We start from the raw sequence: 19,161 nt of genomic DNA on the forward strand, positions 1-19,161 counted from the left end.
TCAAAAGTTTGACTCCGGCTTAAAACTGGAAGTGTAAGGGACGACCCATTTTCAGTTCACTGATGGAGTCGGTCCGCCATAATTTTAATCTAAATTGTCCAAGTATTTTAAAAACGTTACATTACAAACACTCCAATCGGACTCCCATTTCCTTAGGGAGAGAAGAAGGCCCACAGTAGCACCAATACTCTATAAAACCTAACAGTTCACAGCGAGTGCTTTTCATATATGCATTACTTGTTTGACATAACAAGTAATAAATGAGTTTTTTTGAAAATCTATATTCTAGTTTCATTTGACCAAAACACGCAACAACATGTAAAGTCCCCGCAGAGTTTAGCTAGCACCACATTTACATTTGTGTAGGACAGCAATTAATTGTCTTAGCATTACTCACAAGCAACTGCTTGACAAGTTAGCCTTGATATTTACTGCATTGATGTTTCCTAATTTATAAATAACTGTGGATAATTAATGGCATCTACCAAACACAAAGACATGATTGTTATTGAGACTTGGTGACTCCAAGATTGCTTAGTTTCTTTGCTTCTCTAAAGTTATTAAAAACACAAACTTCTTTGTCGAGTCACATTTATGCCCCAAATAAACAGAAAGCTACGGATTACAGAATTAAAGTTACTAGAACCACGGATCAACTTGAAAAATTAAAAGTTTTGGCTTAAGTTACATTTATCTAATCAGGTTATTTAGTTGCACCAATAATTGTGGCACAGGTGACATATTTGTTCCATTTCAGATTTCTTTACAGCTCTCTATATTGTAAAGCCTTAGACTAAGTTGATGGACATTGTGATATTTTTTCCACATTGTCATTTTAAATTAGATTTCCTTTTTAAATGGATGAGCACACTCTTTTTTTTAATTTTATCCATGAAAATATTGTAAATAAAGGTTTTCACTACATTATTAATGTTTTAGATACCCATCTTTATATCTCTGTGCAGGTTCTGTAATATAATAAGAGGTTTCTCCTTCACAGAGGAAACAAGAAATAAGATCTAAAATAACACGCGGACTCCATAGAAAAACAAACACACACACACAGACGGAACGTTTTGGAGTTTTTTTCAACAAACTTCTTTCCCTTCCAAATCAATATCTCAATATTGACACCATCACAGCAAATTTGATTGGACTTTTTTCTTCTTCTTCTCTTTTTACCACTATAGTCATTATTATCTGTGATCATAATCACTTTTATGCATATTTAAATGAACGTCTTGTTACATCAAGATGAACAGGCACTACACCAGTTAGGAGATAAAAGTACATCACTAACTATGAACATACATCTTCTAGACTGCTAACATGGGGGTTTTCACATTGTGAGCTGCAGCCCCCTGTGTGCATAAGGAAAAAAGATCAACATAAAAAAAAAAAGCATTTACAAGTACACCTTTTTTACTGTCTCAACATAGTTAGGTCTCATTTTCAACTCAACACAGTTGTACAGTTACAATAGAATATAATCTTTAAATTACATCGTCATGTACAAATCTTGACAGCGTGGGATAACATCACGCTTTTATGATACACTGACAGTTTCATTGCAATAAAATTCATACGATATGGTACCTATTACTTAACACGTTTTTCCATTGCTGTCATTTAATGAAACACATTTACATGTATAACACTACATTTTTTTCTTAATAGTCAGTCACTTGCATTTTTTTTCTTTTTTTTTTTACATTTTTTTTTTTTTTTTTTTGCTTGCTTTGTTACAACTTTGTATAACATTTACACGACTCATACACACTGGATGATACGGATGTTTTACCCCAAAGTATTCACCTGGTATTATAGATAAGGATTCTGAACTTGCAGATGATGTGTATATCATCAGTCTAACACCTGTGTTGTTGCATGTTTGCATGTGTATTGCGTGTGAGCATTGAAAAAGTGGGAGAGTTTAGCAACAGGAGTCTTTTTTTTTTTTACCCTGCTGGACACGCTTGCACTCTTAAGACGCACCTTGTGAGCTGGTGATGTGTTTTGTCCTCGTCTGTGAGACCTTTCCCCAAATCCAGAGCTGAACACGTCCAGTCACTGCTGGTCCAGTCATAATTTTTTTTTTTTTATCACTATGATCTCAAAAACACTTCATCTAAACTGAGCTGTAGGTGCAACCCGGATGTACACAACCTACTAATCAGCATTTGATAAATATAATGTAATCAGAGTAATAAAAGTAATTATAAAAAATATGATAAAATGCTGTTCCTTGCATAAGTATTCATACCCCTTGAACATGTTCGACCACAAACGATGTAACACATCAGTACTCAGTCCCTGCTTTGCTCAGATGAGACCAGAATTGAACTTCAGGACGTCCCACATCTATGCTGCTCCTGATTTTCTTCAGCAAGAGCAAAGAAGCAGGAGCGAACTGAGAGAAAATACAAGAGAAAACTGGATGGAAAACCCTTCAGAGGCTGCAGAAGACTTAAAAGTAGGGTGGTAGTTCACCTTCCAGCAGGATAGCACTATATATACAGCCGCATATGTGTATATTGAAATGTTCGAATGGCATAATCAGATTTCAGAACTAAATTCAATTGAGAATCTGTGTGCAAGGTTTAAATATTACCATTTCTAGCTACTTTGCCAAGAGGAATAGGCAAAAAACTGCAAATGTCACAACAAGAGAAATGCTCCCAAAAACACGTAGCTGTAATTCCAGGCAAAATTGGTGCTTTAAATTGTGTCTCTGGGGGGAGAATACAATGTTCACACAACATGTACCTGCATACATCAATTCTCATTTGTCATTTTTTTCCCCCCAAATTGCCTTTTTTCTTCTTCTGAACTCCTTGGTGTTGGTTTTTACTTCACAAAATATGTTGAAGCATCTGGTCAAAACATGAACAAAAGTTCAAGTGGTATGAATACTTTAACTAGGCACTGTGATTCCTAGAAAGTAAAATAAAGGTTAAAAGCAACCATGTACTCCACTGAGTCAGAGGTTATCTTTGCATGACTTTACTGGCTCACTGAGCAGATTTTGCAGACAAAAGGGAATCCGGTTGGGCAGGGAAGCAAAAAAACTAATTTAGTGAATCCATTTCGTGAGATATGTGTAATTAGTGTGTGGAGTGATAAGTGATGGATCATTCTTTGGCTCAGTTGGGGGAAGGGCCACATAACTACTGCTTTATGCCAGTAAAAATATTTAGACATCTTACCCTCTTTAAAGCCCAATCACAAGTACATTCATGTCCTGTTGGAAAGGGGTCAATCTTTAGACGAACCACTGGTGCACAGTTATCCACTGACATGCATCCACACGCCCCTTGCTCTGGAAAAGAGTCCCAGGCACATGTATAGTTCAAGACATCCTTCCCTATAACGCAGTCTCAAGCTCGAGACGAGTCGATCCAACTTCGCTCTGAAGTAATGCTCGTATGTCTCGTTAGCACAGTTTTGATTAAAGTGAACCCTGATTTGCTGAAGCGCGGATGGAAGCTTCTGCAAAAAAAAAACAAAAACAAAACTGTAAATCCTTTCCATGGATTTGCATGAGGATGGCGTGGTCAAAGGATTTACAGGACAAAAACGAAAAGGTCGAAAACAAAAGCAAATGTGAGGTCAGTTCATCGAGAAGCCTTCTCTTGTGAACCCGAGAGCACATGCATGTCCAGAAGCATGTAATGCTGCATTTTGTAGTTGAAGTGTTGCATCAGAATGTAGCCGTAGCGAGGCCGCAGGGACTTGGGGGTCAGGAGGTCTGGGGGGGGGGGGGGGGGGGGGGCGGCTGGATGTAACTCGTTGCATAGCCCATGCTGCTATGCAATGTTCAGAAACAGTTTGAGACACATAGCACTGCACACACTGGAACGGAGGCCGGACGGGGTTCGAAAGAAAAAAGGAAACAAAAAGGATACTGTCTGTGGTACTGTTAACACTACACAGCATTCCTGTTGTAAGAATGACATACACGGCATTAAAAATGCTACACAAAATGGCATCACACCGTATGTACACAATGCAGGTTAGAGAAGCTCATCTTCGTTTAATGAGTAAAACATAATATCTTCCCTTCAGGAAAACACACTGCGGTACACTGTGAGTTAATAATAAGCTGCATTGTTTAATATTAAACACAGCCACACAGAGAAGCAATGTGTTCCTGCACTGTCTTCATGTTTTAGTTGAGTGTGTCTACAATAGCACAACTGCTGCTGTTTTTTTTTTTTTTTTTTTGAATGTGTAACTTCGCCCCCCACCCCAAACGCTGGATAAAATATACTATACTGATATAGTGTCTTTTTAGGTTACTAAGTTTTAGTTAGGCAAGACAGCTTGGCGCATCTGTTGGGCAAAGGATGTGTTGCTCTTAAGTCTCTGGCTATGTGCGGTGCAGTTGGACGGGACGGTTCAAGCTGCCTCCGGCGGCATGTCTCTGTCCGCTCATGTGACTAGATTGGCTCCACGTAATTGGCTGGGTACAGTCCCTCCTGGCCGCTGTCCAAGCGACCTCTACACCAGCCTTGCTCGTCTTCGTCCTCCGTCTTGGTGAATTCGTCACCTGTGAAGGAAATTAAAAAAAAAAAAAAAAACTCCATCAAGACAAATGACACAAATGGTTCTGATGTGAACGGACATATTTCCATGTAAAGTATCCGCAAATAATTTTTTTTAAAAAGAACAGCTCAAACAATACAAATTTGTTTAGCTTTTAAGAAAACATTAAAATTCACACTCCTTCAACTTTGCCTATGTTTCATCACAATACAACCAAAAGTTTGTGTTTTCTTCTTTTCTGCGTAAGTGGAACATCACAAAATGCAAAATACTTTATGGGTGTGAATACTTTGTAAGGAACTACATCCCCCAGCTTATGTTACTCGGCGGAAGATTTTTGCTTTGAAATGACCAGGATACTTTATCTTTGCACTTTGTAAATCTAGTGAGATTCAATTAAAAATTTTTTTAATTGCTTTTGCTTTTTATAATTGTGTTGACGTTTCCTTGTTTTGTTTTATGTTCATTTTGTATTTATTGACACAATTTGCATAATTAAGTCTATTTAACCTTGTTTGGTTTTTAATAGGACAAATTGAGCATTCTCCAGGGACAAACAAACGGTTAGCTAATTCCAGCACATCTACAGAAACGTCAGCTGATGTGCATTTTCCATCCCAAATACAATTAAAAACGGACATCCAGAGAAATTCCTCTCAAAACATTTTTTTTTTACTTTAAAGCTTTCAGTGTAACAATCATTGGAAAAGGAGTCACGTTTCATATAACATGAACCTCCAAACTGGGTTTAGTTATGTTGCTTTTTTCTTTAAATGTGTCTATAACTATGTGGCTAAAACTTGAAAAAGCAAAAGACAAAAACTCAAGACAAAGACGCACAGCTGATGTTACAGCTACTGAGATTCTCTTGAAATTACTATTTGTGATCACGCAGGAACCTCTGAGCCATTTTCTTGGACCATTGCTCAAGCAGCTTGAGTTAATTGATGGCAAACGCCTGTAATTTGTTCCCAAGTGTAGCTATTATTCCTAATCCCTGTTATTTCTTGTAGAGGAAGGAGGCTTTAGAACAGAAAAGGAAACAGTAGTTCTTTTTTTTTTTTTTTTTAACCATAGCTTTCCATCACGTCCATATTCACCTGGTGGGCTCAAATAATTACCTGCTTTGAAGGTGAGCTCGTCCTGCTCCTGGCCGTCATAGTCATAGAGGGCGCGAACACGGACGCCTTTCCCAGTGCTGGAATCGTCTTCAAACGAATTCCTGTTTCCACCGTTTTCGTTGCCGGAGTACGTAGTGGGCTGTTCGTCGTCGGACCACTCGGCCGAATAAGCTTGGTTCTTGTCATAGCTGCTCACGCTAAATAAAAAAAAGGGGGGAAATGTTGGGTTAAATTTGAAGTAAAATTCGTATCAATTCAGTTGGTTGACTCTTTTTTTTTTTTGCAGAAAAGAAAAAGAAAAGAAAATTACATAAAACGTTGTTCAGTTTTATTTAAGATGAAGCTTAAATAATACTTTTAGAACCGCTCCCAAAATGAAATGGTTTCAATGAGAAAATGTAAATGCCTTGAACTAACCTGCTTCGGTCACCAGGGGGAGCCACATGGTCAGTGCTTGGAGTGGGTGGGGCTCCATCTGGTTTCTTCTTCTTTGGAGGAGCAGCTGCTTGGTCTGGGTTGTACTCCTGCACAAAAATATCAAAGCATACAAAATAAATCCAGGGAGCAGTTCTGGAAGCCTGTTTGGTCCGAACTGTGGATGTTTTACCTCGAACACTGGCCAGTTCATGGGCATCCCTGGGCCATGATTATTGCTGAACCACCTCAGGTCTTCTTGTGTGCTTATGGCCTGAATCGTGCGCTCCAGTTCTCTGTATATTGTGACATAGCTGAGGAGAGGAGAGCGGAACAAACTGTAACAATGGAGGGACCAGAAGGGACGTGAGGCTGCTGCCAAACTGGCACCAGGACTCACACTGTGGCTCAGATTCCGGATTGAAAGAGATCCAAGGTTAGGGCATGAGTGGATTTTCTCTCTCTTAATTCTTTGCCAAAGCTTGGAACCCCCAACTGCTAAAAGTATTTAGCCTAAATAACGGTTTTTGTGTATTCAATTAACTTTCCATGCAAAAATGTGATATGCAACGCTTGCAAAGCTACATGGCATTAACCTTTTCCCAGCTAGTGACGTTAGTGACAAGCTTAAAAGTTTTCTGTGATGGACCAACATAAAGCACCGCATGTTTGTGAAGTGAAAGGCAAATGATGCAAGTTTTGAAAGGTTAGACAGCATCTGAAAAATGTGGTGTGAGGTCGTATTCAATAAATTAGAATATTTATTCCGATCAGCTTCGATTGACAGATTTAAAGGTACCCTTGAAAATAATAAGGAATTAAACATACTTTTAATAACCCAAAATTTGAAATGTGTTCTGAAAATAAATGAACTTTTCCATAATATTCTAATTAATTGAATATCTCTGCATCTGTATTCAGTCCCCCCAAGTGAGGACTTTGAGGAACCTCCTGTTGCTGCGATTGCAGCTGCAAATTGAATTAGATTTAAAACATCCTGATAAAAAGACACAGAAATAGTAAGGCAGTAGGGGAAAAAGGTGTCGCATATTTTCAAATAGATAGTGCATGATTACACAGTCTTCTGAGATGCCAGTGAGATTGATGGAAAACAAACTTGGCAGGTTTGTTTAAAGAGCCTGTAAATCCCTTCGCCGTGGCTCCTGGCTTGTTTATTAGACGCAGCTTAAAAGCAGGCCAGAATATGACAAGCATTCGTTCTGAACCAAATTCATTTAGTCAGAAACGCCATTGAATGAATTTTCGGTTAATTAACGTTGTGAGGCTCAGTGCTAATGAGAAATACACAGCTGGTTGATACGCATGTTGAAATTAATCAGCTAGAAGTGAACTGTGCTGAATGTGACACGGGTCCAATCAAACTAATCAACTACGATTTGTTTGTTGCTTGGATTGTTTTTTTGTTGTTTTTTTTTAAAATCAAAACTATTAATGCATGGATATACTCTGCATAGTTTAAATTTAATATCCCATCTGGGTATTTGCAGATTTCTGTTTCAGAAATACACTTGTGAATTTAGCTAGGGTTAACATCATATTAAGATTGGGCTTTAATGATTTCTTTAATCTGTTCTCTTTCTAGTGTGGAATGGGGGTACATCAAACAATTTCAATAATTTGTAAAAAAAACAACAAAAAAAAAGCAAAAAACCCAAGTTTGAATTTAGTGTTTATTTTTACCATCCTACGGGGATCAAAATTATAAATACAGGCTGAAATATAATAGGTGGCGATTAAAAGCTCCAGAATATCAGATTGTGAACTCATCTGCTAGTTTGTTTTTGTTGGTCAACTGTGAGACTGGTTTTACTGCCAGCGCTACTGATGCAAAAATAGTTAGAAAATTTAAAAAAAAAGGATGCAAAGAAAACCTTCAATTTAAACTGCGATCAACAACTTGGACACATTTTGTTGTCCCCTCAACCACAGGCTCTATATGTATTTTTGGCCTTTTGTGGATCAGGAAAAAAATCCATGATGCATTCAAACGTTTGCACCTAGTGATTGTTTCTAAAAGTCAGTCAAGTTGAACATATAATGCAATAATCTTCTCCAGACAAAAGAGTGGTTTAAAAACAAGGCAAAAAAAATTAAATAGTTTTAGCACAGTAAATGGTTTTAGGCCAAACCAGGTTTTTAAAAGTAATCATTTTGTAAAGTTCAGTCCCAGCTATGAGAGACAGCTTTCAGGTTGTCCAACCTTCATGTAGACGGGTCAGGATTTGGTCCCTTTTTTTTTGTTCCTTTGAATCTTTTGCAAACAGGAATAAACACAACTTAAGCTAGTTACAATGTCAGAATACAGAATATGTGACTTGTCTCTTTGATTTCGACTAACCTTTGGTTCTCAGTGAGGTTAAGATGGCGTTTTATGTCCAACAAGGCCTCCTTGAGGAAAGTTAGCCTCTTGACTTCATGCTGCTGGCACTGGTCAAACACCTGCTCCATGCACTCCGTGTACTGAGGAGTGCACTTGCTTAGCTCCTCCAAAGACTTCTCATACTTCTCCTTAGCCTGAGAAAGAAGACACAAAAATTAATTATCTGAAGTGATGTATCTAATGCGTATAATTCAACTGAATTATATTGGACATGATTTGGTAAGAGTTTTGAGGTGTTATAAAGGTAAAAGCTACATATTTGTTCTTTCTGTGAGGATCTTTAGTACAACGATCAAGATCAGTGATCAGTTAGACTCGAAGCAGCTAAAGATCACAGGTCTTGCACAAAAACTTTGTGTTGCTTTGGACATGAATTAAATTTTTCACAACCATATAAAGCCTTTTGCAAAATCAGCCTAAAGGAGTCAAAGTGACTGAGATCAATGATTTTATCATCTGTTCTTAAATTTTCCCAAATTGGGGGCATACTTTATGATCTTTGATGATATGTTTTCCAGTTAGTAAATGAAATCATTTGAAAATTACTTTTTGTATTTTACTCAGCTGATTTTTGTTTGGTATTAAAGTGTTTTTGCCAAACTGAAACATTCGAGTGTGAAAATTTGAAAAAATAAAAAACGGAAGGAATCTGTAAGTGAGCAACTACTACTTCACAGCATCGTAGAGATGATAAATAACATGCACTTGAATATTTCTGCGAAAATATATGTAAAAGACAAAAGCAAAAATCTCAGCAACATCCATTTTTTTTTACTCTTTGCAGTCTGACCAAATTTAGTAAGACTTTGAGGTCTTTACTTTTTGCATGTCCTGTTTGCATTTATCCACTTTCTCGTGAAGTTTCTTCTGCTGGTCTGGTGTGACAGAAGCCTCCGTCTTGCCATTGGCCTCCCGGGCTGCAGCCAGCCTCTCCTCCTTGCAGGCCATATGGTACGTTTTCTTAGCTGCCTCCATCTGCATGTCCACACAGAAACGGTGAAAGATTTAACAAAACATACATAGAAGAAGAAACCCCCCCCCCAAACTTCTTACCTTACAAGAGCAATCAGCACTTACTACCAGATACATCTGCTACACACTGAATTAACTCCATTCAAGTAAATACTTGGCCTTTATGAAACACAACCTAAGACTTTCTTTACAAGCAAAGGTGATTCCTGAAGACATCCGTTTGCGTCCTCACCTCTTTGAGCTTTTTGGCCCATGGTTTCTGAGCCTTCTTAAAGCCTTCCTCTGCCTCCTTGGCCTCCTTGAAGCCTCCAATCATTTGCTTATGATATGCCTCCTTCTGCCAGTTCTTCACTTTCTCCACGTCTTCGTTCAGCAGGTTGTTTTTCACGTCTTGGTGCAGTTCACTCACTTTCTCTGCCTCTGTCATAACCGCAAGCCAGGCTCTCTCCACGGAGCCGTACTGTGGACCTGAGGGTAGCACCAGTTGATTAATTTCAAATTAAAAGTTTAGAGCAGAATGATTGTGTCAGCTATATCACAAATCAAACTTCGTTCAATTGAAATTTAATGAATAAATGTGTCCTTTTAAGTGACTGCTTAGGGATTTCTGATGTGAGGTTCTGTTAAAAGGTTTGAAGTTTTATTTACAGTAGATAACTCTCCTGCTGACTTCGTTTCGAATAGTTTGGCACGATGATAAAAGCTTTTCAAACTACTCATGAGAAACGTTTTTGTCATGTCGTCTTTTTAAGAAACTGTAGCTGAAAATATTTAAAGTGGCGCTCTTTTAGAGGTTTATATTTTGAAAGATGCTCACCTCAATTTATCTTGGAAATAAGCTTTGTTGAATGGAAATATTTCTCAGTTTAAATCGGCCAGGGGTATTAATTATTTTGAGTTTAACTGTGTAATGCACATGTGAACAGATGCTACATAATCAACACAATGACTTGTGTGTCACATAAATGACCAAATAATAAAATTGCTTATTTATAGTAGTCAAGGAGCATCCAGGAGCAACTAATCGGGATTTGAAGTTACCAAGCTTTATCAACTGTACGTCAGATAGTACCCCTTTTAACTGAACCTCGTCTCATCCTAACTAATAGTTGTTTAATCTTAAAAAAAAAAAAAAAGCAGAACCTTTTTCAATTAACTGTCTCCATCGCTTGGACCAGGCAGTTAGCTGATCACCATAAGCTTTTTCTATCTTGGCACGTTCTTGCAGGCAACCCATAAGATCATTGCAGAGCCGATGGCCATCATCAAATCTTTTGACAGCACGTTTGTAGTTCCCCACCTGAGCACAGAGAGAGCGGGAGAGTAATAGAGAGAAAAAAGAGGGAAAGAGAGATAAATAAATCATGTCCTATGAACTTTTTTGAATTTTGTTTACAGGATAAACCAACAAAACATGCAAAATTATGGAGGTTTCACATGAAAAATAAGATCCAAAATGAATGACTTGCATTTTTTCTCAGCCCTGTATCCTCTAATACCCCAAAATAAACAGCAACCAAAATGACGACACAACTTAGACTAAAAGACTTGGATAAAAAAAAAAAAAAACATAAGAAGATGGCAAAAATAATTGTTTTCAATTTTATTTCTAATGGTTTCTTTTCAAAGTAAGTAAAACAAAGAGGTCACAATTTTTTCATCAACTTTGCATGTATTTACATCTTGACCCTTAAAAGGTACAAGCTGTCCTACTAATTTGCTTCTCTCCTCAGCTGGATGTGAGCAGCACTCAAATTAAATTCTTCAAAATGTACATTTAATTGTATTTATTTCAGGTTCTGCCACCTTAAGTGGAACTCCCTTAAAAACTAGGAGCTTGCTGGACGGCTCCTCCTCCTCAGTGCCTGCAGGGGGGAGTGGGCTCATGGTGCATGATGAAGGCAGGATAATGGAGGGGGGAGGGGGGGCTTACTCGTGCCTGTGCATGTGGAGTTATGCAATGTCAAGGGCTTGTGTTTGCATGGGTACATGAGGGTGTGTGTGTGTGTGTGTGTGTGTGTGTGTGTGTGTGTGTGTGTGTGTGTGTGTGTGTGTGCGTGTGTATGCGTGCGTGCGTGTGTGTGTGTGTGGCGGCTTTAATCCTCTTGAGTGGTATAATACAGCCAGACAGATTCTCAGGAATGGATGACGAGGAAGAGACAGAAATACCACAGATATTCTCTCTCTCTCTCTCTCTCTCTCTCTCTCTCTCTCTCTCTCTCTCTCTCTCTCTCTCTCTCTCTCTCTCTCTCTCTCTCTCTCTCTCTCTCTCTGTGTGTGTGTGTGTGATGTATGGGCTGGAGATGGTACATAGTGTATAGTGTCATTTCGGTACTGATCACAGAGTCGGTCTGAGATGCTCGCAGGCTACAACGACGCTCTGTGTTTGGTCTGGACACTAGCTTGCATTTGTGTCTGGCTACTGTTTGAGATGAAAGCTGCAGGGAAACTGTGAGGCAGGTGTGTAAACCGTGTGACTTTTGTCCAGTGTGACGGCTCGCCAAGTCGCACCAACAACAACATGTAGGTGGTCCGGTTTTACACATGAAAACACACCTGAGTGTCGGGTCTTTGCAGCGAATTTCTCAGCCATGCTAAGTTTCTAAACAAGAGCTTCACTGACCAATAACAGATGCTAAAGCTTTTTATTTGCATTTATACATCATAAGATGACATTATCTGCGTCGCTAGAGCTCAGATGCTGCATGCAGGTGCATGTGGTGAAAGGCTGCTTCAGAGCGGCTGATGACTGAGACTCTTTGTCTGAGTCTCTGCGGCTAAGAGAGCCATGACACAAAGAAGCCTCTGTTCTCAGAGAATTCATTCTAACTAATTTGGAGGGTTTAATGCACACACACACACATGTGCACACACACATAACATACTCTATCTTCACATATGCATGTCCCTATTCCTGTAGAGGATGCTAAATGTGAGCATATTTACATTAGCTTCCAACTCAACACACACCTTTATAAACCGCAATTACAGCTACATCATGATGATTTGTTGTTGTCCTAAAAAGGGACGTCAACAATGCAATGGTACAAACTTACACCCCTACATTGTAAGTAATGCATACACAAGTACAAAAAAAATCAAGTTTAGGACTTTTGTAAATAAGGCACTCACAATGTAGGGGTGAGTGCCCCCTACACTGGCACTCACCCCTACAATCTGCAAACACATTTTTGAGTTTGCAGATTTGCAAACTCAAAAATGTGAGAAAAAAATGTGAAAAGCAAAACAATTGAGATCACAAAAAGTCAAAGAAAACTGTTTGAGATGAATTGTGAGCCAGAAACGTTTTGGTGCAAAATATGCCACTCTAGCACAGCAAAAAAAAAAAAAAAAAAAAGCAACGGACCATGTCGCTGTGCTGGCCCCAGAGGCCACTGCTCAAACAACAAGATGAAAGCTTGGAAACAGACCTCAATTTCAGGAGGCAAATCATTTGCTCTGATGAAGCTAAAATTGAAACATTTGCCATAACAACCATCATTGCATTTAATGGAAAAAGAGAGAAGTTTGCAAGCCAAACATCACCATTCCAACTGTGAGGGTCTACAATCATGTCTTATGGGTATTTTACTGCACAAAATAAATGGAATAAAGGGCAAAAACATGTTTCCATGTGGAAGCAACATCTCAAGACATGTGAAAGGAAGTTGAAGCTTATCCACAAATGAATGTCCCTGAAGCCAAATTACTTACAAAACAGCATCAGGACAACAAAGTCAATGGTTTGAATCGCCTGTTAACAGACTGTGACTTCAGGATTACAAAAATATTTGTGGGCAGAGCAAACAGGTGGTCAGTATGAATATTGTTTACATTCTCTGTGCTACTGTCTGCATTGTTTATTCTGTGGTTACTGCTCTTTTGTATTCTGTTTAAAGTTGCCTTCCAGCCTTTAAATCAGAGACAACAGATAAAAAAAAAATTGCCTTTAGATAAAAATGAAAAAAATATTTACAAAAGAATATATGGAAATAAAAGAGAGCTTTAAACTCAACAGTGTACATGTGCTATTTCTAAACTTATTAATAATACATAAACAATGTTTTTTTTTTTTCATTTTGTTCTTTGGTGTATTTTTATTACCCCATGTGTGTAAAGAAATTTGACAAAGCCCAAACAGTTGGGGTTGAATTTAACAGTCTACCAGTGGAGACCAAAGGTATTTATTTTTCCTGTAGCTGGTGTAGAGACATTTATTTCTGTAGTGAAGTCGGCTCAGCAGGGACCGGCTCTGTTTTATAGAACCAGTCTCAAGAAGCCATTCAAGGAAACAGCAGCCGGAAACCCCTGAGGTTGCTGTTTGTACAAGTTATGAAAGAACTGAACACTTTACTCACTTTAAAACGTTTACAGTGTAGATCCTTCTGTGATATAAACTGTATATATATTTTTTTCAAAATATTCAAGCCTAGGATGGCATTTCTGAGAAATACTATTTTCTTTCTAAGTTGCAGACAGGAGCTAATATGCTATCTGACACAGGAAGTGACAAATTATACAATAGCAGCTTTTTATTCACTTCGTAATAAAGTTTTGGTTTTTGAGGGCCTCTTTTAAAGCATATTCAGATTGCAACATTCATTACGTTGACTATATTCAAACTAGAGTAGTGTGCTTGCAACATTATATGAACACATGTATTACAGTGGACAAGAAGAATAAGCTTACTGATGCTGATGTCAGTAGCATCAGTAAGGATGAGGCACAGCTGCACATAGTGAGAAATATCTACTAGATTCTAGCAATATTTTTGCCCAACTCAAATCTCTGGAATGAATAACGTAGAGACACTCAGCAGATCAAAATGTAAATATTGCCCCACCAAACGGCCATACTTTGTCATCTCTACCGTGGTAGTAAACGGGAGGCATGGAGAAGGGTTCATTTCTGTTAATTACATCATTTAAGGCAATGAAAAAGTAATTTGTAATATCTCATGAATCTGCTGCTATGAAGACATGAATATTGTATTACTTTTCTGCCTGTAGATTAGCTGTCCTCAGTGATTCAGACTGTTGCAGCACACAGAAACAGTATGTTAGGCCACTTCATTGTGCTCTCCTTATGCTCCACTCAAATTATAATTCTTGGTACGTAAGGGAAAAATAACATTTCAGCTAATTTTCTGTGTAAAAAAACAAAACAAAACAAAAAACCCTTTTAGGTATGCTTAATTACTTCTTTTTTTTTTACCATTTGAAAAGGACAACAAGTGACTTCTTGATATCAGGCAGCCAATCAATACTTAACGGGGGATTCACAAACGGCGTTACATGTTAAAAGTGCAGCAAACTTTTACCTCCCAGAAGCTGTCCATGGTGTCGTCAGCACCTGCAGATTCATCGTAGGAGCCAGACATTTTCCTGGATGTGGCAAAGCGCTCTAATGACTAGACCTGTCCTCAGCAGGAGAGCTGGGTTCCTCATGCACTGCAAGAGAGCAACAATAAAAAATAAAATAAAAACGTGAGCAAAGCTGCATCGCAAAATCACAGACAACAGTTTTCTGCGGATCGGTTGTGTGGTCATTTCGACTTAAAAATGGAGGGAAAGTTTCACTGTAGCGGTGGGGTGGGGATGGGGGGGGTCTCCTTGAGACATTCATAATAATTTGCTAAAAATAGTTTCCTCTACCAAGCACACAGTGCGGTGCCCTGAGGAGCGTTAGGGGCCATCTTATAATGGTGTGTCCTACAAAAGACGTCAGAGTGGGAGAAGCTTTCTCTTAGCTCTGACCTAAAATCTTTCCACTGTAAATCTTTTGGCATACTTCTTCTTGAAAGAGAAAAATGGCCCCAAACTCTAAGAATACACAGGCACGGCAACCAGCCACGCAGAAATGCCCTGTCTGCAGATGAGCACGGAAAACAGAAACGAGATTAAGGCTCTATTTATACATCTCATTGTGTCTGTTGATTGTAATCACTAATTAGTTGGTTAATTCACATCAGCTCCTGCTTCCTTAAGCTTTAAAGGTGATTTATATTTAGGTGTTTGACATTTATTCAATGTCTAACCACCTTGTTTCCTGCTACATTGGTATTGAGTTCTGTCCGAAGCCTAATTCATTTTGCTCCCCCGACTAATATCGTTGTCTTGATAGAGAGATATTCATTACCCTGTAACAAGCAACACGACAATTCAATTTATAGAAGAGCAGGTAACAATAATGAGTCTTTCTTAATGCTGTCCCAGCTAGAAATGCTTATAATTACAGAGGATTGTAAGGGAATGTAGGTATTATCTAAATGTTTCAACAGTGCAAATTAACTTCAACACTAACATCATTTTAATTGAAATTATGAGGACTTTGACTAGACGCTGTTCCAGATGTGATTTGCTTAAGTATTCATCTTAAATGTAGTCTAGCAACAATTAGCTATGCTAAATCATTTTACTGTTCATAATATTATGAGTAGAAACATGGGTTTCTTTGTGGAAAAACAAAAATGGACAATGACATTTTAAAAGTAAAAAAAAAAGGATAAACAATAGGTCGCATTCAGTGGAGTCAGATATTCAATTTAGAATATAATTTATACTATAACCAGCTTATAGTAGAAGTTGATTATAATCAACTTGTGTTGATTATCTGTGTTATTTTTGTTAATTAAATAAAGACAACACACAAACCGGGAAACACTGAACAAATGAGAACAAACAGTAGTAATTCGTTTGTACATTTATAACCACTGGAGAAATTTATACCAGGATTTGAACATTTAAAGACCTTTTTTTTTCAGTTTATCAGCTGCCTAACAAGATTAATTTTATTGTCCTGGTCCTGTTTTCTTAAATCTTAGGCTTTATTTATAAATTACAAATGTAACACAGCTGATGATGCAAGAACATTCCCCCTCCCAAAATAAACCTAAAGGCAACAAAATCTCAAAATGAGGATTAGTCTTTTCTTCAACTCCATCAGGAAAATTTTCTCAATAGACTTTTTCCTGACCCAGCTCCTGTGGAGCTGCACAGCCGATGATGAATGGATTATATAATTCTTTCTAAAATAGCCTCTTTTCATGTCACACAGATTTCTCTAACTTGGGAAAACAAAATGTCATCAAGCTATAAATAAATATAATTACCACCTTCTAAAATCGTTATCATTCCACTGAATAAAAAACAGGCGCAAATGTAAAGTTTAAAACACAACAGAAATATTTATTCACTGGAAACTTCTCATACATAAATGTGAATAAGAACATCTAAAGATGATGTACAGATTTTGTCAGGTCTTTACAGAGCGCCAACGCACTTTGCTTCATCCTTCAACCTTCATCCCCTTTTACGTACAACTCCTTCCTGTAACATCCTTCACCCCTGGAGTGAGTCACCAGAAAACTGCTTCCCCACATTTGGCTCGTTTGAACCAAACTTCCTTTGTGGACAAATGACAGCATAATTGTCCGTGTAAGAAGAATTGGGCTTGAGATAACAGCGTGATGTCAACGGGGCAAGTATATTTAGCGGAAAATTTTGGAATCTGCACAGTATTTTTCGCAGGCTTCAAAACATCATCGTGGGAACATTTTGCACCCATTTGTGATTGTTTTAAGTTGCAGCAGCAGAGCGGGCAATGAAGTCCGCCTCAGTCAGGGGTTTCTACAGAACACTGATTTAGCAGAGCTGTGTTTTTATCACGCCCTTGGTTACTATCACCAGCACTCACACCAGCCTGTGAGCCTCTGATCATCCATGGCTTTTCTTCACTGGCTATCATCAAGAGTGCACTATGGGCTGGTTCAAATCACCACAGCAGCATTTCATGACTCTGAGGTTTTACTGTGCGGGTATGAATCAGAACCAATTTGTGCTGTTCAGTTCACAGTGGAAGTGCCAGGAAAGGATTTTTTTTAATCATTTTCTGAGAAACTCTTTCATCTCTTTTCGGTCTTCCTTCTTCTGCTTACGCGACTCTTACTGTAGCTCCCTGTAATGTCAGGAACGTTGCGTATCATCAAAACATCAGTGCAGGTAAAAAGTCCAGGGGCTATATAAGAACATTTTATTTTACACCCACACCACATTCTTCCTACTGAATGTGATAATGCAGTAAGGAGTCAACATATGTAGGCCTAAAACCACAGTGATTAGTATTGTAAGGAAAAATATATGCAACTTAAAATACATACATGAATAATATAGAACTTTCTTTTTTCTTTTTTTCCAGAAATGTTATCAAATTAGTGTGTAAAATGTTCATTCACCGCTCAGTATTTTGCATTAATTTAGTCTTATGCATTTAAATCTTGTGCTTCTAAATTATGGTAATTTACAGACACAGACAAATTTGTTGTCATCCTTAGTAAATATGTGTTTTAACACTTAAAATAGCATTAGAGTGAGATGTCTATTGCAGTACTACAATTTCCCACAGACACTTTTAGAAAAGTGCAACCTTGAAGTTGAGCACAATTATTCACTGAGGGGAGAAAAACAAAGCTCCCAATAGCTCTGTGGAAAATACTTTGTGCAAACTCCTATTGCCTGCAGGACAACACCAACTCATGTCAAATACAGTCTCATAGAAATGAAGCATACAAAGAGAGAAATTTTGGATCCAGAATCCTCTTATGATTTCCTTTCCTCAAACTGTATTTATGTCAGGGGGCTGAGATCCCAATTAAAGAACGTTGATTTTGAGTCTGCCTATCAGTTACTGTTTGTTTCCAAAACAACACAGTCTTAGTCTTATCTGAACAAAGCACATTTCAGTTAAAGTCTGAACATAGTTCAGCAACGTCTGCATGTTTACATTCGTGATTGCAGGACAGGATGCACCAATCCCTGTAAACTGATTGACATATACATGGTGCATACATACATACATACATGGTTGTTATGGAGACTTCAAGACCCCCAAAGTTGCCACTCTTTTTTGCAGTGCCCTAACAGCGAGGGGGAAAGGGAGAACCAGCAAATGTGGCTGCCAAATAAATGATGCAATCCAGCCTCATGCATCAAAAAAGTTAAGCAGGCGCAAAGTCTCAGTTCTTAATCCTGGCTACCATCAGTGGTTCATCTACTTGTCCATCAGCCAAGGCGTCCAATAAGCTCCAGCATTCGTGACAACAATACCTATTAACATCAAAGCCGGTTAGGCTCTGGCACAAAGCCTGAATCCAAATATAAGCTTTGTATAGGATAAAATTCACACAATCCGGGCTGTTTAACACAATGCTGGTGTTTGGAAAAGGAACTTTGAACACATTTCTTGCTTTTTGATGTTTCCACACGCATTATCTAGCTGATTTAAACTTGAATGAAAAAAAAAGAAGACATTTCTAGTTTTGCCTATGACTCTTTACTGTTTGTGAGAATTTGTAAAGAGAGGACAAGTGGCTTCCTGTTTAAGGACAGCATGGCCTTGGCTTATCGAGCCAAGAGAAAAATACTTCACTGAAAAGTCACAGTTTTGGTCTATTGTGGGAGGTTGCTGTCTGACCCAAGAGACATAGGGGTTTATTCTGCTCTTATTGAGGTCAATACACCTCAGTGACTGTGAAAACACCTCACATTCCCCTAGACATTTCCTGGTGGGTGAAGAAGTCCTCGTAAAAACAGAATACGACTTAGTAGTCCATTGGGGTTTGTAAAAAAAAAAAAAAAAAAAAGACATTGCGCTTAATCCAGGTATGAAATATTTAAATAACAGCTGTTCTGGCCCAAAAAACATTTGGAT

The 19,161-nt window shown here is 38.2% G+C and overlaps 1 protein-coding gene across 2 annotated transcripts in view; it reads right to left on the reverse strand.

Moving 5' to 3' along the window:
* Nucleotides 1–1,069: 1,069 nt before the first annotated feature.
* The window catches only part of pacsin1a (protein kinase C and casein kinase substrate in neurons 1a), a 38,344-nt gene continuing 20,252 nt past the window's right edge, over nt 1,070–19,161 (reverse strand). For both annotated transcript variants that reach the window (XM_081609137.1, XM_081609138.1), the window contains 9 exons: nt 14,774–14,903; nt 10,597–10,753; nt 9,686–9,921; nt 9,301–9,456; nt 8,440–8,615; nt 6,274–6,394; nt 6,084–6,190; nt 5,667–5,863; nt 1,070–4,549 (listed from right to left, as the gene is read on the reverse strand). In XM_081609137.1, coding sequence (XP_081465263.1) covers nt 4,440–4,549; nt 5,667–5,863; nt 6,084–6,190; nt 6,274–6,394; nt 8,440–8,615; nt 9,301–9,456; nt 9,686–9,921; nt 10,597–10,753; nt 14,774–14,833 — 1,320 coding nt within the window. In that variant the 5' untranslated portion in view covers nt 14,834–14,903 and the 3' untranslated portion in view covers nt 1,070–4,439. The remainder of the gene's footprint in view (nt 4,550–5,666; nt 5,864–6,083; nt 6,191–6,273; nt 6,395–8,439; nt 8,616–9,300; nt 9,457–9,685; nt 9,922–10,596; nt 10,754–14,773; nt 14,904–19,161) is intronic.

This window comes from Poecilia reticulata, chromosome 7, assembly GCF_904066995.2.
Source record: "Poecilia reticulata chromosome 7, P_reticulata-male-v2, whole genome shotgun sequence".
NCBI classification, from domain to species: domain Eukaryota; kingdom Metazoa; phylum Chordata; class Actinopteri; order Cyprinodontiformes; family Poeciliidae; genus Poecilia; species Poecilia reticulata.